The sequence below is a fragment of the Hermetia illucens genome, chromosome 2 (genome assembly GCF_905115235.1).
Source record: "Hermetia illucens chromosome 2, iHerIll2.2.curated.20191125, whole genome shotgun sequence".
NCBI classification, from domain to species: Eukaryota; Metazoa; Arthropoda; class Insecta; order Diptera; family Stratiomyidae; genus Hermetia; species Hermetia illucens.
Window position 1 is genome coordinate 30,079,944 of NC_051850.1, and position 19,014 is coordinate 30,098,957.

A 19,014-nucleotide genomic window follows, 5' to 3' on the forward strand; every position below is an offset into this window, starting at 1 on the left:
CCTACTTTCTCCATTACTTTCTTACCATTTCAGTTGTTGACTGAATCGCGTGGTGAAAAGTTGTGCCAAAGTAGTTAATAAGTTTCTCCTCTAAATCGTCTTCTGGAAGGTCAATTACGACCGAATTTCGAGCACATTGCATTTTCCTCCAAACTTTAATCACTGCTTTCCCAGTCAATTGTTGCATTGTTGTTATTTGTCGCCACCGCAGAAAAGTTTACCATTCATGGGAAAATTGAATTTTCAAAAGTTGTTGAAAGCTTGTTCCTTTCGCTAATTGTGTGCTTAGTGGCAGTTTGGCTGCTTTTTTTTTTGAGGGAGATCCGTAAAAATGGCCAGCAAATTGTTTTTGCTCAGTTTGGCTGATATATTTTCCATTTATCCGCGAATTTTCCGGGAAATTATAGCAGCAGAGGAGTTGAAGAGAAGTCGTGAAGGCGCTCTTTCAAAGGATTTTCTCTATTTGCCAAGCGATGCTGAGTGGCAAGAGAGAGTTTATTACAGACTGCTAGAGGTCCAGAAAAGGATTAATGTGGCGATTGAGAGTGGATTGTTAGTAAATGTTTATCTGTTTTACAATTGGTGGATTAGGTTGCGAATCTCGATTTATCTTTTTTCTAAATGGATTTATTTTTTGGTATTTGGTGCTTAATTCCTTCAATTCCTTGAAATTAATAGCGTAAAACTTAGTAAACAAGGACGTTATACAGGCTCAGAGATTGTCATTAATAAGTCAATTATCCTTCAGTAGAAAAAATCTTAGTTTCGATAGAACAGATGAAATCCATTGTCAAAACGCCCGAGAATATTATTTGATAGATATTATGAATTTCCCTAAAATTTAGCAGTAATAATATGTCCTAGACTCAGAAGTATCTTATGACAATATTTTTTAAAAGATTACGGGTTCTTTGAATATTCTGAATTGTGTTTTTGAAATTAAAGTGACTTTCAGTGTAAGCAGGACTTTTTCCCTGCAAACTAGTTAAATGTGTCTATCTACTCGTGCCGAAAATTCGTGTAAACTGGAGTACAAAATTCATACAAACCTACTATTATCTACATTCGCAAAAAGAAATCTATAACTCCACAAGAATCTTTTAATTGTAATTTCACTGTACATTTTTAATTTTAACCGAAATGCGGTTCAGGTCAGCAGACGTCGTATTGAAAAAGGGCGAGAAGCCAATATGGGACGCAGAGCACATCTTTGAGTATGTCTCCCCAATGGTATCGCCGGGATCAGGATCAAGTGCTGGAAGAAAGAAGTGCCTTATTGACTACCCCATGGCATATATTGATACCAATGTTATTGGATGCTGGAGTCTGGAAACGATTGGTATGGCCGGGAAATTACTGCGGAAACCACCCATAGCAGTAAAGTTCGACGATGAATATGAAATGCGAAAAGTGTACTCCTTGATTTATGATGTTTTCAGATGTGAGTATACCACTTAGATATGTATATCTTTAGTACCCTACTGGGTTGGAGTTACTTCTCCCAAGTATTTCTATAAAAATCTCACATTTATTTACACTCATCACTTCTTCATATTCACACTATACCCATTAGATTTCCAGCTTCCAGAACAATTTGAAACGCCAACATAATAGTTGCATAGTTTAGTTAAGGAGCAATGAATGTGGTTTGAATTAGGAGGTAGTTTGTTACCCGAAGTCTTAAATTGAAAGTTTGCCTTGGTAGATATTTTTCCTCTCTTTTGGCTAAAAGGATCTAATCTATACAAATACGTATTTCGGGGATCAACTCTCCCCCTATTCAGTGCGTTATTTTTTGAAAAGTTTCCTTTACAATTTGGGATTTTATAGCTATTTCTGGCTAGAAGCTAAAACACTCCATGCTTACTCCGCACACTTAAAAAGCAGCAAGAAGATCCCTGGAAGAAAGGGCGACATGACCGACAAATGGGAGAAAATGCATAGGGCCTACACCTGCGAAAAGGACAGAAAGAGGCGTTCACCATAACACAAGCGGACCAGGGTGCAATAGGGAAACTGAAAAAACAACTCGAACCCCACTATGTGATCGACAGATCCAGCAAACACTTTACTCAGGAACAGCTTTCATCATCATCAACGGTTCAACAACCGGTATTCCGTCTAGGTCTGCCTTAATAGGGAACTCACCCATTCCGGTTTTGCGCCGAGGTCCACCAAATCAATATCCCTAAAAGCTATCTGGCGTCCTGAACTACACCATCGTTTCGTCTCAGGCAGGGTCTGCCTCGTCTTCTTTTTCTACCAGAGATATTGCCCTTATAGACTTTCCGGGCTAGCTCATCCTCATCCATACGGATTTAGTAACCCGCCCACCGTAACCTATTGAGCCGTATTTTATCCACAACCAGACGGTCATGGTATCGCTCACAGATTTCATCCCTCTGTAGGCTTTGGAATTGTCCACCCTTATGTAAGGGGACATAAATTCTTCGGAGTCTCCCAGGAATACATGAGAACTGGCAAGATCATTGTTTTGTACAGTAAGAGCTTTAACCCTATGGGTGATACGTTTCGAGCGGAAAAGTTTTTGTAAGCTGAAATAGGCTCTGTTGGCTGCCAACAACCGTGCGTGGATTTCATCGTCGTTGTTGTTATCGGTTGTGATTGTCGACCCTAGATAGGAAAAATTATCAATGGTCTCAAAGTTGTAGCCTCCTACCTTTATTCTTCCCGTTTGACCAGTGCGGTTTGATGTTGTTGGTTGGTTGGTTTTTGGTGCTGACGTTGCCATCGTATACTTTGTCTTGCCTGTGCAGCCCAAGATCTCCGCCGCCTGCTCGATCTGGATGAAAGCAGTTTGTACATCTCGGGTCGTTCTGCCCATGATGTGTCGATATCGTCAGCATAGGTCAGTAGTTGGGTGGACTTAAAGAGGATCGTTCCCCTCGCATTTACCTAAGCATCACGGATCACCTTCTCCAGGGCCAGGTTAAAGAGGATCCATGATAGGGCATCCCCTTGTCGTAGACCGTTGTTGATGTTGAATGGTCTTGAGAGTGATCCTGCTGTTTCTATCTGGCCTCACACATTGGTCAGGGTCAGCCTAGTTAGTCTTAATTTCGTTTGGATACTGAATTCTCTCATGGTCGTGTACAGTTTTACCTTGGCTATGTTGTCATAGGCTAATTTAAAGTCGATAACAAGATCGTGCAACTGAAGTCGATATTTCAACAGTTTTTCCATCGCTTGTCGCAGAGAGAAAATCAGATCTGTTGTTGATTTGCCTGGAGTGAAGCCTCTTTGGTATGGGCCAATGCAGAGAATACGGAGAATATTCTCTTCATGTAGATGGTATTCAACAACGTGATACCTCTATAATTGCTGCACTGTATGATATCCTCCTTTTATGTATGAGACAGATAATGCCTTCTTGCCAGTCGTCAGGCATTGATTTGCTATCACAAATCTGGAGCACAAGTTGCCACTTGGTGTAATTGTTCGCGTCCATATTTAACCAATTCGGGTGTAATTCCATCGGCTCCTGGCGACTTATGATTTTTAAGCCGATAAATTGCATGGACTGTTTCTTCTATACTTGGTGGTGGCAGTATTTGTTCGTCCTCTTCAATTGGCGAGACTTCCAACTCGCCGATGTTCTGGTTGTTCAGTAGTTCATCAAAGTACTCAACCCATCGCTCCAATATGCCCATTCTGTGGGAAATCAGATTTCCCACTTTGTCTTGGCAGGACGAAAGTCGAGGTGTATAAGGCTTCATCCTGTCGACTTGTTGGTAAAACTTGCGTGCCTGGTGCGGTTGCTCCCTGTACTTTTCTAGTTCACAGATTTGTTGGTTTTTCCAGGCTTCCTTTTTCCGGCTGTGAAGTCGCTTTTCCGCTCGCCGGAGTTCGTGATAAGTCTCCGCATATGCCCCCGTCCTTTGACAATGCAACATTACTCGATATGCGGCATTCTTCCGTTCCGTTGCTAGCTTACATTCATTGTCCAACCAAATATGTTTGTGGCCGTATTTATGATAAAGTTTTTCAGGTGGTTGTGAAGGCCATTTGTTGATGCTTTATCTCCAGGATCTCTGTTGACTGCGGTTATTGCGGCATCCATTTCCACGTTTGTTTGTGCACCGCTTTCCACGCAAACCAGGTACTTCCAACAACCATTTCGTGTGACAGTGGTAATTGTACAATCCGTAGTCCGTTATCATTTGTATTTTGATGTAAGCTCTGGTAGCCAACGTATCGCCTGAATAAGGGCTCCTTTGCTAATTGGCTGTTCAAATCCCCAAGTATGATTTTGATATGATATCTGGGATTGGCTTCGAGGATTCGTTCTATTGTGTTGTAGAAGGTATCCTTCTTCGGCTCTGCAATCTCCTCTGTAAGGACGTGAACCTTAATGAGGCTTATATTTTTAAATTTGCGTCATACGCACTGAGTGCATAGCATGCTTGGCAGCTCCATTTCTATACAGGGAGCGCACGCTCTATGAGAAAATGCGCAAATCCTTATTCCTTTGTCGTTGCCGGATTCGTCGTTGTGTTATCAGTCTAGTCCAAGGCTCCTGTTGTGGCTTCGACAACCCTACACGGAAAACAACTTTTTAGTTTTCCGTATAGGGTTGTCGGCTCTACCCAACCCTCAACCTGGAGGAGCAGTTGGTATAATTTGTCCCGTTTTTACGCGTGAGAGGCTCACCTTCATTCTTCTCCGTCTTCAGCTTTTCATTAAGCAAGAGCTCCCAGCGGTCACCACGTAGAGATGGAGGTAGCGTTTGGTAGTAGAGGTGTTGGTGCTGATTCAGCAGGTGTTTCCCAGGTTTTATGCTCCATCGTGGGTACTAATACACGTTTCGGCCTGGGACATATACTCTTTGACCACCACATCGTAATGGACACGGAGGCAGGAATCAAATATACATCATAAAAAGAAAAAGCTACGCCCGAGAAGAAACTAGGCGACTAGTGACCTCCACCAAGCGAATGGCCACAACGAAAAGGACACGGTCCAACCACCACAAAACTATTGATGAATTGAAATAAAAACCCGTTTTCTACTTACCAGCAGACAATGGAAACGCAGTGGTCATCATGGACAAGGAAGCATACGACGACTTAATATGCAAAAAATTAGCAGAAGGTAAGTTTCACGTCATCCGAAAGGACCCACTGCCGGACTCCGTTAAAGTAGTGGAGAAAGCTCTGGCAGAGTGCAAACCCATTACTAAGAAAGCAGCCGAATTGGGAATGTCTAATCCATCTCTATTCAGAATCTAATGCCCCCCCCCCCCCCCGCAATACGTAGAGAAGGCAACGAGGTCAGAGAGATAATGGCAATGATGAATTCACCGACCCAAAGAAATTGAGAAGTGGCTCTTGGAAGAAGTGAAAAGGTTGGGCCTAGAAACAGGGAAACGAGCAGTGGGAAATGGCGAAGAAGTCATTGCCAGACTCAAGGAGACCGGTTGATACAAAGTGATGAAATACTAGCATCCTTGAACGTAAAATCGCTGTTCCCAAGCGTATCCATGAAGAAAGCTTTACACTTGTTTGAGAAATGGATCACGTCACACGAAAACTCATCCGAATAGAGGAAGAAGGCTAAACTGTATAAGAACCTGGCCTTCACGTGCATGAGTGAATCCTATTTAACATTCAGGAATAAATTTTATAAAACAATCTCCGGGGCAGCAATGGGCAACCCTCTCTTACCGCTGCTATGCGAGGTATTTATGGAGAATCTGGAGACTGAACTCGAGGAAGCTGGGGCACTCCTGGTATTCTGGATCCAGATACGTTCATGATGTATTAACAATTATCAGAAGGGAAAAACCAGGAACAACCTCGGGAAACTCAACCGGGCCCACAGGAACATCGATTTCGCCATGGAGATTGAAAAAGAAGGGGAGATAGCGTTCCTAGACTTAATAAATAATCCGGGAAAGAGGGGATTTTGAATTCGACATCTAGAGGAAACCGACCCAGACATAATGAATCATCACATACACCACAAACCACGATTTCCACCATAAGATGGCGGCATTGAGCTTTATGATTCACAGGATGGTTACAACACCGCTCAATGAGAAGAGAAAAAGTAAAGAAATAGACTACATCTTGGAAACAGCCAAGAAAAAACGTATACAACACGCACTTCATCGAAAATCCGATGAAAAGGAAACTACGCCAGGCCTGAAGACAGCAAGTTTCAACATTCTTCCAGGAGGTGAACAAAGAATCTAAGCAATGGATAACATTAACCTAACTCGGGTTAGACGCAGAACATTAAAAGGCACCTACATAAACGTGGATTTCGGGTCACCTCGACCAGTAGACGATACGTACTTAGGACCCGGTTTCTACGAGTCAAGGACAAAAAAGAATGAATGAAAAAAAGCGGCATTTATAAGATTTCCTGCCCAGATTGCGGTAAGATTTACGTAGGGGGAACAAAACGGCTAGTTCACACCACCACCAGGGTGTTAGAATACTTAAAGAAGGCCGAACCCGCTAAAAATAAGAATAACCCACACATAAGGTCCGCGGTCCTGCCTAAGATGGAGCGATGGTGTAGGTCAGGACGCCAGACAGCTTTTAGGGATATCCAATTGGTGGACCCCGGCGCAAAACCGGGTTGTTTGGAGTTCTTTATTAGTTGACTTAGTTATATCTTATAGTGCGAATAGTAAAGTGAAGTCTCAAAGTGTCGTTTTGAGTGATCACTTCTGAAACATCTACGGTAGCGAGATTGAGAAGCTACCCTTGCCGCGATATTACTTTGAGAATTAACGCTATGGCAATTTCTAGATCTTCTTCCGAAAAATTGCCTAAGAGGCACGGGTCATAGAGGACCAATTTGTAAGCATATGATGTTGATTTTTCGGATCGACATCTATAGCCTGATTGGTTTGATGATTGGTTTCTGGAATGACAACGGTTTTGAGGGCCTCAGAATGCCGGCTTTCTAAGCGAAGTAAGATGGTGGAACTCTGGAGTGTGGAATGTGCTTTTGTACTCTTTCTTGATCTAGGAGACGGTTTTTGGCAGGATTCTAACTGTACAATTCTGGTCTAGATTCGGCAGCATTACAATTGCACGGTGTTTATGCATTAACGAAGATTTCTGATATAGTGGAGAAGGATGTTTCCTATGAGCAATTACACGTAGTTCAGGACGGGCTTCCTCAAGATGACATTGTGATCATAATGGGTAATTTTAATGTCAAGGTTGGCTATGACAACACATTGCTCGAACATATAAGAACAAATAAGATCTTGGCGACTGTAATGATAATAGTGGGAGCTTTTTGAATTTCTGGAGCTGTCAACGCCACATCATTGGTGGCACGTTCCTTGGGCATAGAGCCTGCCATGAGGTCAGTTGGGTTTCAAGTGACCCACATTTTACAAACACTAGATTTAATAGTTGTCTTCTGGATGTGTGGAACTAAAGAGGCATTTATATTGGCCCCGACAGGGACTACCATTCTACAATCGGTTATCTTCGTTTGTGAGTTGCGTCCACTACTTCTCGGTTGGATAGCTGACCTCCAAAGTTCAACATCCCATGACGTAAGAAGCTACTTGTGGTCGTAAATCTTTCAATCGTCCTGTGAAAGACGTTAACGAGCAACTCTTCATCCAAGATGACGGGAACCGAAGAGGTGGAAAGAACATTTCACCACGGTTTTTAATCTTGTTTGTGAAATGCCAAGTTACCATAATGTTCGGGTATTTATTACTCCGCCAAACAGGAGACAAATCGTGCCCGTCATTAAACGGAAGAAAGCGCTGGGTTTGAAGGTCTCCCCGCAGTGTTATTATTCATTGTAACTGCAGATCTACTGCTCCCATTAGTACGGAAATCATGAGTATCCAAGACCCTTTCTAGAGAGTGGAAAAAAGGGACGATCGTGACGATTCCAGGGGCCCCTGCCTTGAGTGCGACAAAAGGAGGGGTCCTGCTGTCGCAACTTTAATAGTTAAAATAATCCTGGAGCACATCAAAGAACACTTTGAAGATTTGATCGATGGAAAGCAGGCTAGTTTTCGCTCTGGACCCTCCTATTTTGAAAAAGTGTGCTGGTTTTAGATCATCGTTGGCAGCGTGAACAAGAGATGTATCTGGTGTGCTGTATGCAGGAGCAACACTTCGGAGAAACTAATAACGGTCCTTATAACATTTTCTAGTGTAAAATGTCACGTGGTGCATCGAGCTACCATTTCAGAGTAACCTGGGGTGGAAAGCGGAGTCCGTCAGGATTGCATCTTGTCACCGACATTATTGGTAATTGTTATCGGTAATGCTCCTCATCTCGCATTGTCTGGAGGACTTGGAGGGGTTCAATGAACTTTGACATCTTTCCTCAATCGAATTTGGAGAGAGTCGCAAGAAGATCAAAACCAATGTTTCCAGTTCCTGTTTCCTTATCTGCATTAATCAGTAGAGCATAGAAGGTTTCGATCAGTTTGTATGCCCAGGAAGCGTGGTTTTTTAGGATTGCTTAGACTTACTTCTTAGCTATGCATATCTGTTCATTGTCTTTTTAAGATTTTGTGTAAAACAAAACCTTATTAAAATCGATTCAATGTCTGTCTGTCTGTCTGTCTGTCTGTCGGTCACACGCATTTTTCTCCAAAACGGCTAAACCGATTCGAACGAAATTTATTGAACAGATGGGAACTATGAAATCCCACGCATACAGCGAGTGGCATAAATTTAGGTGGAGTTTAAAGGGGGGCTCCCCATACATGCAAAGAGGGGATTCAAAAATTTTTATACCTGAAGCGTCAAGCTTCCGGTTTCCCGACTTGTTTATTCCTCATCTATCTTGTCTTTTTCATTATTCTTCTGCTTACGAGAGTCTCCACATTTCGAAAATTTCCCCGGAAAAAGGTTATACACGGACATGGGCAACAATTTTTCCAACTTGGTGAAACTTTTAGGAAGGACTAGGAGAAGAATAGAAGCTTAATTAAGATATTATAGTCACAGGAATAGCTATAAAAACTCACATCGTGGAGGAAATTTTTTAGAAGATAAAGCACTGAAGAAGGGGACAGTTGGTCCCCGAAATACGTATTTGTATTGATTAGATACTTTTAGCTAATAAAAAGGAAAAATATCCCCCAAGGGAATCTCTCATTTTAAGCAATGAACGATTTTGGAGTGAATATACCTCCACTTTCCCATCAGTAAACTATTGGGTCATCGATTAGTTTTCCACTTGCCAAGTTATTCAGAAAACTATCTTTTCCGTTCTTCCGTGCCTCTCGATACTTAAACCAAACCGAAATAAGAATACCAATATTATGCATATTATGGAAGGACGAAATTGATTTGATTCGATGAAACTTTTCATTGAGGTGGGGACTTTCCCTTGCTCAATAGATAACTCCGTACCATGCAGGTTATATATTCCTGAAATCCATTCAAGGTTAAGGGGACTTGTGGGAATGACTGGTACTTACAGATAGACTGATTGATTTGCATTGTTTCCCATTAACCTTGGGGTTAATTGGCGCATCAAATGCTATATCGATTGCAATAAACCTATTTATTACTCGAGGGGTTATTGGGAAATAGTACATACATTGGGATAGGGTGAATTTGCGTATTATCGGTTGCAATTTCTTGTATTTTATTTTTAAAGGTTCATCTTCATGCTCTATTTCAGATAAGCACATATTATGCCAGGCATTGACTGATACCTCGTTCTATTCTCTATACCCAGAGGTACATACGTTTCTATTTCTTCCCAGGGTTTTCCTTTTATTGGTATTAATTTGCATCTTATATTAATGTATCTTTTTATGATGCTGGAAAAATTTAGTTGAAAAAAGATCAAAATAGAGTTTGGCTGCTCTTGTTCGAACTACATGCACGACAGTTCTCAAAAAGACAACCAGAAGAAATTGGACTTCAAGAACTAATTTACAGGGAAGCCGACCTTGAATGTAAGTATGACAAAGCACAATTTTCACTAAAGCATTTAGATAAAAGATTTTCGTATGAAGAAAACTTACGCTTCCAATTTAAGAAAAGTAAAAAAAACACTTCCTTGGCAAAGTAGGCATTGTTCAGTATTACCTCGAAGTTTTCAATCTAACCCCCACTACATTTAACCAAGGTAGCCTTTTTCCTAAATTTCCTCTTATTAGCAGGTTTTCCTGCAGAAAAAAAGTGTTATCGTCTTAACGCTACTTAGTTGAGCCATCCTTTTTTCAGGCTTACATTCTCAAGAAATTAAAATAATGTTTTCCTATAACATTACAGAAGATGACTTGGGCGTCGTGTTCTGCATAATATCTTTCCTGATCTGAAATGTCATCTATTTTAACAATACTTTCAGAAATCCTGTGAGTTCAGGCTTGAGAATATATTTTAAGTCTTCCCTGCTTGACGTGAAAAGTGACTAAAAACGATGGAAATTTGGGGGCTAGCAGTCTGCAAATTGCCACGGTGAGGGAGCCTTAGTAGTTTACTAATGGTTTAACCAGTGTCCGTAGCCAGGCCAGGCAATCGCAGAGAAAGTACATGAGGGTTTCCCTTCCTTCTCTGCAGCTTCGGCATTGCGAATTGTAGGGTATGCCGAGCCTGGCGGCATGGTCCCTTATCTTGAATGCATTTGCACGCCTCTGGCACAGGAGCTCTCGTGATCGGGCTATATTATAAGCGGGCCAAATTCTCCTTGACTTGGCACAGCTCGTAAGCCTTCGCCATCTAAGGCCCGTGGCTGCTAGATAGTGCGAGTAGATTCCGCTCCTAACAGCCATCAGCGAAACACCGACTGTATTCACCGAAGTGCTACCAAGAGCAGAGCCTCGCCTGGCCAACTCGTCAGCCCGCTCATTCCCCTCTATGTTCCTATGCCCGGGAACCCAGAGGAGGGTGACCTTGAGCGTGCCGCCCAGACGGTTCAGCGCGTCTCTGCACTGTCCCACCAGCCTGGAAGGTGTCGTCGCTGAGTACAAGGTCTTGATGGCCACTTGGCTGTAGGTCAGAATGGCTATGTTACGTTTGGGGCTCGAATCTCGCTCCAGCCATCGACAGACTTCCAATATCGCCAGTAATTCTGCTTTAATACACTGTGTATATTCAAGAAAACCCCCGCGCAGACTCCACAGGTCATCTTTGATCCATCGGCAAAGAATACTGGCTCATAACCCTGCAACACGTCGCCGGTCTTTCACTTTGCCATGGTTGGATAGTCTCCAGCAAAGTTTTTCGTGAAGTTCAGCTTGCGTGTTGCATAGTCCGTGAGGAATGCCCAGATTTCACGAAGTACTTCGTCTAAGATGTTACTGTGGCCATAGGACTTCCCTGCCAGCATCCGGACTCACGTAGTTCTGACGGCACTGCACGCTGCAACGTATTTAATGTAGAGGTGTAGGGGGAGGAGATGCAGGGGTACATTGAGAGCATCTGCCGGGCAAGACTGTAGTAGCACCATGTTATTGTTTTCTTTGCTCAAACCCTGCCACCATACAATAGAGCCGTACCTTAGGATCGGACGCACTACAGCGATGTACATATAGAGAACCATCCCCGGCCGGAGACCCCATTTCTTTGTAAAGATTCTCTTGCAGGCATAGAAGGCTATGCAGGCCTTCTTAACCCTCGGATATTGGAGGTTCTCACCAGATTCATGTTCCCCGCTGAGAAATCTGTGGAAGGCGTGCTCTTCACTTGAGTGGGCAATTTGCACCCAGTGTGTACGGCGCGGTCAGCCAGAAAGGATAATACAGCACCTTCCTTAATTGGAGGAATTGGAAAGCTGACTACGGTCGGCCTGTGGGTGATACTATTGCCTAATTCTTCCAGAAAATAGTGATCTGAATGGTAAAGCGGGCTCTGACGATACCTTGCTCGAATTCGTGCTGAAAAACTCGGCCTTAGCGAGTGTGAGTGGGTGGTTTTCGGATTTATGTAACTTCCACCGCGTCGTCAATAGTTTATATTGTTCAAGAGTTGAGTTTGCCATAAGGTCAGTTGAGTTTCAACTGTGCGAGCACTTTGCGATTAGCAGTAAATTTAAGAGTTGTCTTCTAGATGTGAGTAACAAAAGAGAGGCGCTGACATCCGCCTCGAAAGGGATCACCAAACATCAGATGGTGGCTCACCTTCTATTCCGTGCTGTGTCCGCCACTTCTCGCAGAGTTAGAGAGCTTCGACCCTCAATCACTTGTGTGATCTAGCTAGCACACGGTAAAGGGATTTTTTTGCTGATTGGACGGCAGATACACTAAGTAACCCGCTCGCCCGCCGGTCACCTCCCGAAGCGAAGCTGATCGATAGAAAGGAAAGGATTGAAGGTTCTATTGATCGCTGCGAGGGATGGTAGGGGTCATCGGCTCAAACTCCAATACAGCATGAAATTCCAAAAAGTTCAGAGAGTGTATCTGGCGTCCTCTACGCGAAAGAGGCATTCCCGAGAAACTAATAGCTATTATCAGGGTGACGTATGATGGATATGAAGTCGCTAAATGGCATGGGTTGCATCGGGGTAAAATCTCAGAGGTCCAAATGGAGTCCGTCTGGGATGCATCTTGTCACCGATATTATTTCTTCTTCTTATCGATATCATCACTCATGCTGCCTTGTCCGGAGGTCGATGATATCTCTTCTCACACACCTCGACTGCGCTAATGACATCTGTTTTCTCACTCACTGGACCTGGGCTCTGGGTTTGGAAAGAGAGGCAAGTAGAGTTGGATTGAAGATAAACACCAACAAAACTAAGACTTGCAACCTGATGGGTCATCATACTTTTCCTACCTGTATTAATGGGTAAAGCATCGAAGGCGTCGATCCATTTGTATATCCAAGAAGTATGGCTTTTGCCAACGATGGCATCGAACTCAATGTCGCCCGACGGATTAGCAGCGCTAGATTCACTACTTGCAAGAACGAAGTTTTGACGATGATGACCGACCCAAAGAGTTCGTTCTCTTTGTGTGTTCCACAAAACTCAGTTTTGGTCTACTACCGTGAAAAATCATGTACAATGATGTACTTAATCTTTCGATTTTGGAAAAATCACGTTGACGATATAGCACTGGATGTGGTTGCTAATCTTAAGGATGCTGAGTTATACCCTTGTGATGTAATCAGTGCTGTTAAGACTTATTTCGAGAGCGCCGAACTAACCTAGTGTTTAAAAAAAAACGAGAAGCAATTCTCATTATCAAGAGCCGTACGGGGAATCATGCTTGCATTAGAATGATATATATATCATATATATATGGTTGCCATTTGTCTTTAGTGGGGTAAAGTGCGTCAGCCGTACCTACTCGTCATCATTCGCGGCAATCTGAATGCGATTCAGCTTTCGGCAGGATGCCCCCAGGTCTCTGCGCTCCTTCTCTCCTGTTTTGCCCCAAGTGGCCTTGGGGCGACCCACTCGTCGACTATTTGGGAAGGTGTAGGGATGAATTATGCTCGCATTAGAATGATATATGTATATGTATGGTTGTCATCTGCCTTTAGTGGGGTATAGTTCGTCAACCATACCTATGCGCCATAATTCACTGTTATCTGAATATTATTTCGCTCTCAGCAGGAGGTCCCTACGCTCCTTCTTTACTGTTTTGCCTCAAGTGCCCTTGGGACGACCCACTCGTCGTCATTAGCGTAGCCAGCAATGTAGTTGTCGCCCCTCCTTAATGTGTAATCTATCCGCTGCCACTTTCGCCCCAACAAAGTTGTTGGTTTAGGATAGTATCATGCCAACGTATTTGGAGGATACGTCGCAAACAGGTGTTGATGAAAGATTGTAGCTTTTGATTAATAGTGGGGTCCATTTTCAATGTGTTAGTCCCATATATCTAGCAACACAGAAAAAACACTAGTACAGAACAGTCCCAGTTTGATCTTGGTGTTGAGATGACTGCATTTCCAGATTTTAAACAGCGTAGCGGATCTAGGGTTGTTAATGCGACGTCCAACACCCAGTTTGACGTCACCGTCGGTAGAAACCACGCTCCCCAGATACATAAATTGGTCGAAGCCTCCGATGTTCTGTCCATGAATGCAGATAGGCAAAGTGCAATGTCGGGCCAGTTGCAGAACCTTGGTTTTGTTGATGTTTGTCCTCAGTATAACTCTGCTGACCTCACTCCAAAGGCAGAATCATTTGGCCAAGGTCCATGACCTTTTGCGGGAGCAAACAGATATCATTAGTCTAGTCGAGGTGTTTGAGGGAAGATGTCTGGACAGACTGAACTCCTCCACGTCCTCCTGACAAGACAGCATGAAGAACGTCACCGACAACAAGAAGAAATAATATCGGTGACAAGATACAACCCAGGCGGACTCCGCTTTGCACCCGCAAATCATCCGATATTCTATCTCGGTGCAGCTGCTGACATTTTGCGTCATCATATGTCGCTTTGGTAATGGCTACTAGTTTCTCCGGAATGTCCCTTCTGGGTAGATAAATATAGATACGCTCCCTGTTCACGTTGTCGAAAGCTTCCTCGAAATCGATGGAGAGCAGGTGCAGTGAAGACCTAAACTCCGTACATTGTATCGAAATGATTCGTTGGATGGTGATGTGGTCAATGCATCTCCGAGGGACGTCTCGAATTCCCAAAATTTCCGTATGAATGGAAGTAAGTGCAGTTGCAACGATAAAAAATTCTGCGGAGATACCCTCAAGCCCAGCGGCTTTGCTGCGTTTGAGTGCATTGACGGCCGAAATGATTTCTCTTCTGCTTTGAAGAACAGTCCGTTCCCGCATGTTACGGTGACTAACCATTTCATCTGCAAGAGGAGAATCTCACCGGATGTGAAACGGTTGAGGATCATGGTGAAGTGTTCTTTCCACTTCTTCAGCTGCTCAACATTGTTGATGAGAAGTCGACCTTTCACGTCTTTCATAGGACCATCGAAAGATTTGTGTTCACATGCACATTGCGATTTGCTGCATCCTCCGCTTCTTTGACCAGCCCAATAGCAAATTCTCTCTTGCCACGGCGTACACTACGCTGAACTTCTTGGAATTTCGCTATCGGTATTGGAGTTCGAGCGTGTGACGCCTGCTGCGCCGCTTTCTCACTATTGAGCGACAGCTGGGACATACATGCGGTCGATGTTGAATTCAGGGGATTGCAGCTGCTTAGCCTTACGAGAAGTGGGGGACGCAACACCCAAGCGAACGTAAGCGACCATCAGATGGTGATCTCTTTTGGAGCCGATGTCAGCGCTTCTCTTGTTAGGCACATTCAGGAGACAACTTTTAAATCTACTGCTGATCGCAAAGTGGTTGATCTGATTGCTCGTACGGCGTCGGTTTGTTGCAACCCTACTGACTTTATGGCGGGTTCTCTATTTGAACAAAGTGCCACCAATGACATAGCGGTGGAAGTTACTGAAGTCCACGAACCTCCCACAATTACCGTTGCCGCCGATAAGACCGTGTTTCCCCATCACATGTTCGAGCCATTTGTTGTCAAATTCCACATTGGCATTCAGATCAACCATCATGATCACACAATGTCATCTTTAGGAAGCCTTTCCCGAACTGCGTTTCGACAGAGAAAATTTTGACTGAATTTTTAGGCGCTAATTCACAGGCACTCAAGAACATCGACTTGCCATCTTCCCCAATATTATATGATACAAAAAAAGTCGAAGTGGGGTGGTAGATTCTCGAGATAATGTAGCGAGTGATCAAGCATATAGCCAAGGGTTGAAGCAAACCTATCGTAGGTATTGCGAAAACGTGACAGGATTTGAATATAAAGATAACTTATTCTAAACAAACGTACAGTCCATCAAGGATAAAACTATTTCAAGACATGAGCAAAGGGAGGATAGCGAGCTACCTCAATGTTGAGCTTTGAGCTTCGCTAGAGGGTTTTAACTTAAATTTTACATCATTTCAGATATTTTCAAACTAGTTTTACCATCAAGTTTATATTTTCAATTTAGATATATCCGCTCGATTGTGGGATCAACGGATTAAGTTAGCTGCTGCAATATCAAGACTCCGCATCAAAAAGGGAGCCTTGCAGCTTTCCCACTTACTACCTCCACATTTACAGGACGAAAAAGTGGCAGTAGCAGCAGCCAATCCAATAGTTTCAGGATGGATGAATCCTTTCAAATTAAAGTAAGTAAATAAATTTAAGTGATGCGACCCCGGTCACTATTTCGAAATTTACTCATTTTAAGAAAACCCTGATGTGAAATATCCTTTTCAGGGACAAATTTACAGCAATTGAAATGCTTGAGCAAATGGGAATGGAAGAGGTGCCTCTAGATGAAGATGGAGCAGAACAACCACTCCAGCAAAACCAATACCGATGGGACAAAGTATGTCCCTTGTTCATGTCCTGTATTCCCAGGGATCGTGGTGAATTTGCGCAGTCGGAAATTGTGAAAAACAATTATTTCATCATGCAGGTATGAGAGATTACTCGTGGTAAAGTCTTAATTTTTTTAACAATGTTTACTACCTCAATTCTAGGATAGAACCTTTTCGATAGCTCCTGCGATATTATCACGTCTCTTTGATTATTTTGAACTAGAGGGTGATGTTGTCCAAACTCATGTTTCGTCACCGCGATCGACTGCTTATTTAGCAGCTTTGTTTTACTCAGTGAATCGAGTTAACCATTTCCTGGCGTATGGTGCTGGAGTTAACCTCCTCGAATACAGACGCTATATGGAAACAATTGGGGTTAACAACATTCGACTCTATTCAGAGAAGTTTTGCAATATCCCTTTAGAATCTGCAAGTCTAGAATTAGCAGTCGGAGTATTCGCCACTCCTCCGAATTCCTTTAGTGGCGTAAATGATCCCATAGACCTGATTTGTAGCCGCGGGGGAGATTTGAGCATTCTGGAAGTTTTGACTGAGTCGGAGATCAGTAATGAGGGCAAAAAACGAGTGGCGCAGCTTCTTGAAGAACAGAGAGAAACCTTAAGATTGGCTATGTCCCGACCCCAGGTTCAGTTCGTTCTCTATGAAACCCATTCTATAGTTAGCTCAGAAAATCAGGACATGGTACAACAAGCTGTTTATGATATCAACCGTTGTGCGTTCGAAAAGCACTTAATCATCTACAAGGAGAAAAAGCGACTAGAGGCCTTAGCTGAGTTGGAAGCGGCTAACATTCCCGCAGCCGCCTTTTCGCAGTCAGGTCCTCAACGGCGGGCTGCGGGAGGTAGTGCTGTAACTGTTGGACCATCAAGTGCGACGACAAATAAATCTGAGGAAACAAGTAGTGCCCGATTTCGAAAAGCTCGCATAGATAGCATTGACAGCTCCATTGATTCAGATGCATCAAATTTGGATACCGCGAGAAAATCCGCAACTACATCTAGTGATGACTACGCTCAAAATATTAAAGTACCCAAAACTGACGAATTCATGGTAGCTAATGTTCCGGATATTTGTATGAATCAGGATAAGTGTCTCAAGTGGAATTCACTAGGATGTTTTGTCTCCTTGATTAATCGTAAGCAAATAACAAAATTAGATGCCAAATATCTAATCAAAATGGCTGAGGCTAGAGGGTTATTCGGGAGCTCGGATAAGAAAAAGTCAATGAAACCGAAATCCTCGAAGAAGCCGGAGAAGAAAGTGATTATAGCCAAAGACGATGATTCCAAAAAATCTAAATCGAAGAAGGCAGATATTGCAATTTTGGTAGAGTTTACACTTTTTAGGGAGGTTATTCAGTATTTTAACATATTTTTTTTGCAGATTGAAAGACTATGTCGACCGACATATGCAAGCTGCTATCGGTCTCACCAACAAAGTATCTCTTCTGCCGAGAACCAACTTTTGACATTTAATTTGGTCACAAAAGTCTGTTCAAGGCATAGCAAGCACCATTCGGATGAATTTTTCCCTTACAAGGTATCTTTCATCTTTTTCCTTACAAGATATCTTTAATCTATTAAAGCTCCACCTACAAGTTTTTCTTAAAATAAAAACTTTGATGCAAACCGTGCTATATTGTCTTCTTTTGACAACTTTCCTTATCCCACAATCTGCTTCGTGCTTCAGAGCTATGGTGCGGAGTCTCGGGCGAAAATTTGGTGGCGAGAGACCGCTGACTATATCAGTAATATGCGGCATGAGGAGGATATAACCATGTCCCAACCAGAGAATGAGGAGCAAAGTAAACCCCTTCATTTGACCCGTGATTATAATGAAACCAACCAAGCTGCCTACATGATGTATTCCCCTGGCAGTAGGAGACGATATCAAAAGTTCAACAAAAAGCAGCCATATCCTGTGACAGTTAGATATTTGGAGTTCAAAGGGCATGAAATGTTCAAATATCGACAAATGCGAAGGTAAATATCAAGAAAGCAAACCCTCACTTTAGTGTTCCTATCCTAGAAACCGTTCCAATCCTAATATCTACCTTTCTCCTCTCACTCAGTTATCCATGTCCCCAATCCACCACTGATTACGACGATAAAAAGATACTATATCGGCCCAATTTCGTTAACAAACGCAAGTGCCTGGGGAGCTGTTAAGCTTTGGAAGAGACTATTTCCAATTTTTAGATTTTTATATCTCCGATTTTTTTTTTGTTTTTTTTATCTTTTTTTGTCATTGGCAGATTGCTGAATAGGTTTTAGTAATATTGTTGATTTCAGGCTCTTTTCAGAATCGGGCTACTGGTCAACATGAATGGAGGGAACTGTTTGTGACCTTTAGTGGAAACTGTTATTAGTGGTTGACAAAATATTATGTTGTAAGAATATTTCTTTTGTTGAATAAATTTTAGTTTAATATAACTGACATTTGTTATTGAGTATCTTTCCCTAAGGGTGTTCAAAACACATGAAAATGAAAGCTACGAATTTTAACTCTCCAAGTGGCAAGGAGACACAGACTTCGAATCCATTCGCGACTTAGAGCAATCAAGACACCGTCGAAACATGGACTTTAAAGGCCCAGCTAGACTCATATTCCCCACGGAGAAAATTGTGGATAATTGTGGAAACTGTGTCCACTTTAGTGGAAAATCTGTGCCCAGTGTTTACGGTACAGTCAGCCAGAAAGAAGAGTACAGCC

At 42.8% G+C, this 19,014-nt stretch overlaps 1 protein-coding gene across 3 annotated transcripts; it reads left to right on the forward strand.

Moving 5' to 3' along the window:
• Window positions 1–743: 743 nt before the first annotated feature.
• Window positions 744–18,720, forward strand: LOC119650170. Of its 3 annotated transcripts, none has more exons than XM_038052723.1 (9): window positions 744–1,441; window positions 9,649–9,707; window positions 9,805–9,928; window positions 15,906–16,086; window positions 16,178–16,379; window positions 16,444–17,628; window positions 17,686–17,841; window positions 17,992–18,284; window positions 18,594–18,720. In XM_038052723.1, the coding sequence occupies exons 1-9, from the start codon at window positions 1,141–1,143 to the stop codon at window positions 18,625–18,627; spliced, it is 2,535 nt and encodes an 844-aa protein (XP_037908651.1). In that variant the 5' UTR covers window positions 744–1,140; the 3' UTR covers window positions 18,628–18,720. The 3 variants fall into 3 exon arrangements, with proteins under 3 accessions (XP_037908651.1, XP_037908649.1, XP_037908652.1); XM_038052721.1 differs by having other exon boundaries at window positions 18,374–18,713; XM_038052724.1 differs by lacking the exons at window positions 9,649–9,707; window positions 18,594–18,720 and adding an exon at window positions 18,374–18,515 and having other exon boundaries at window positions 1,287–1,441.
• The last annotated feature ends 294 nt before the right edge of the window (window positions 18,721–19,014 follow it).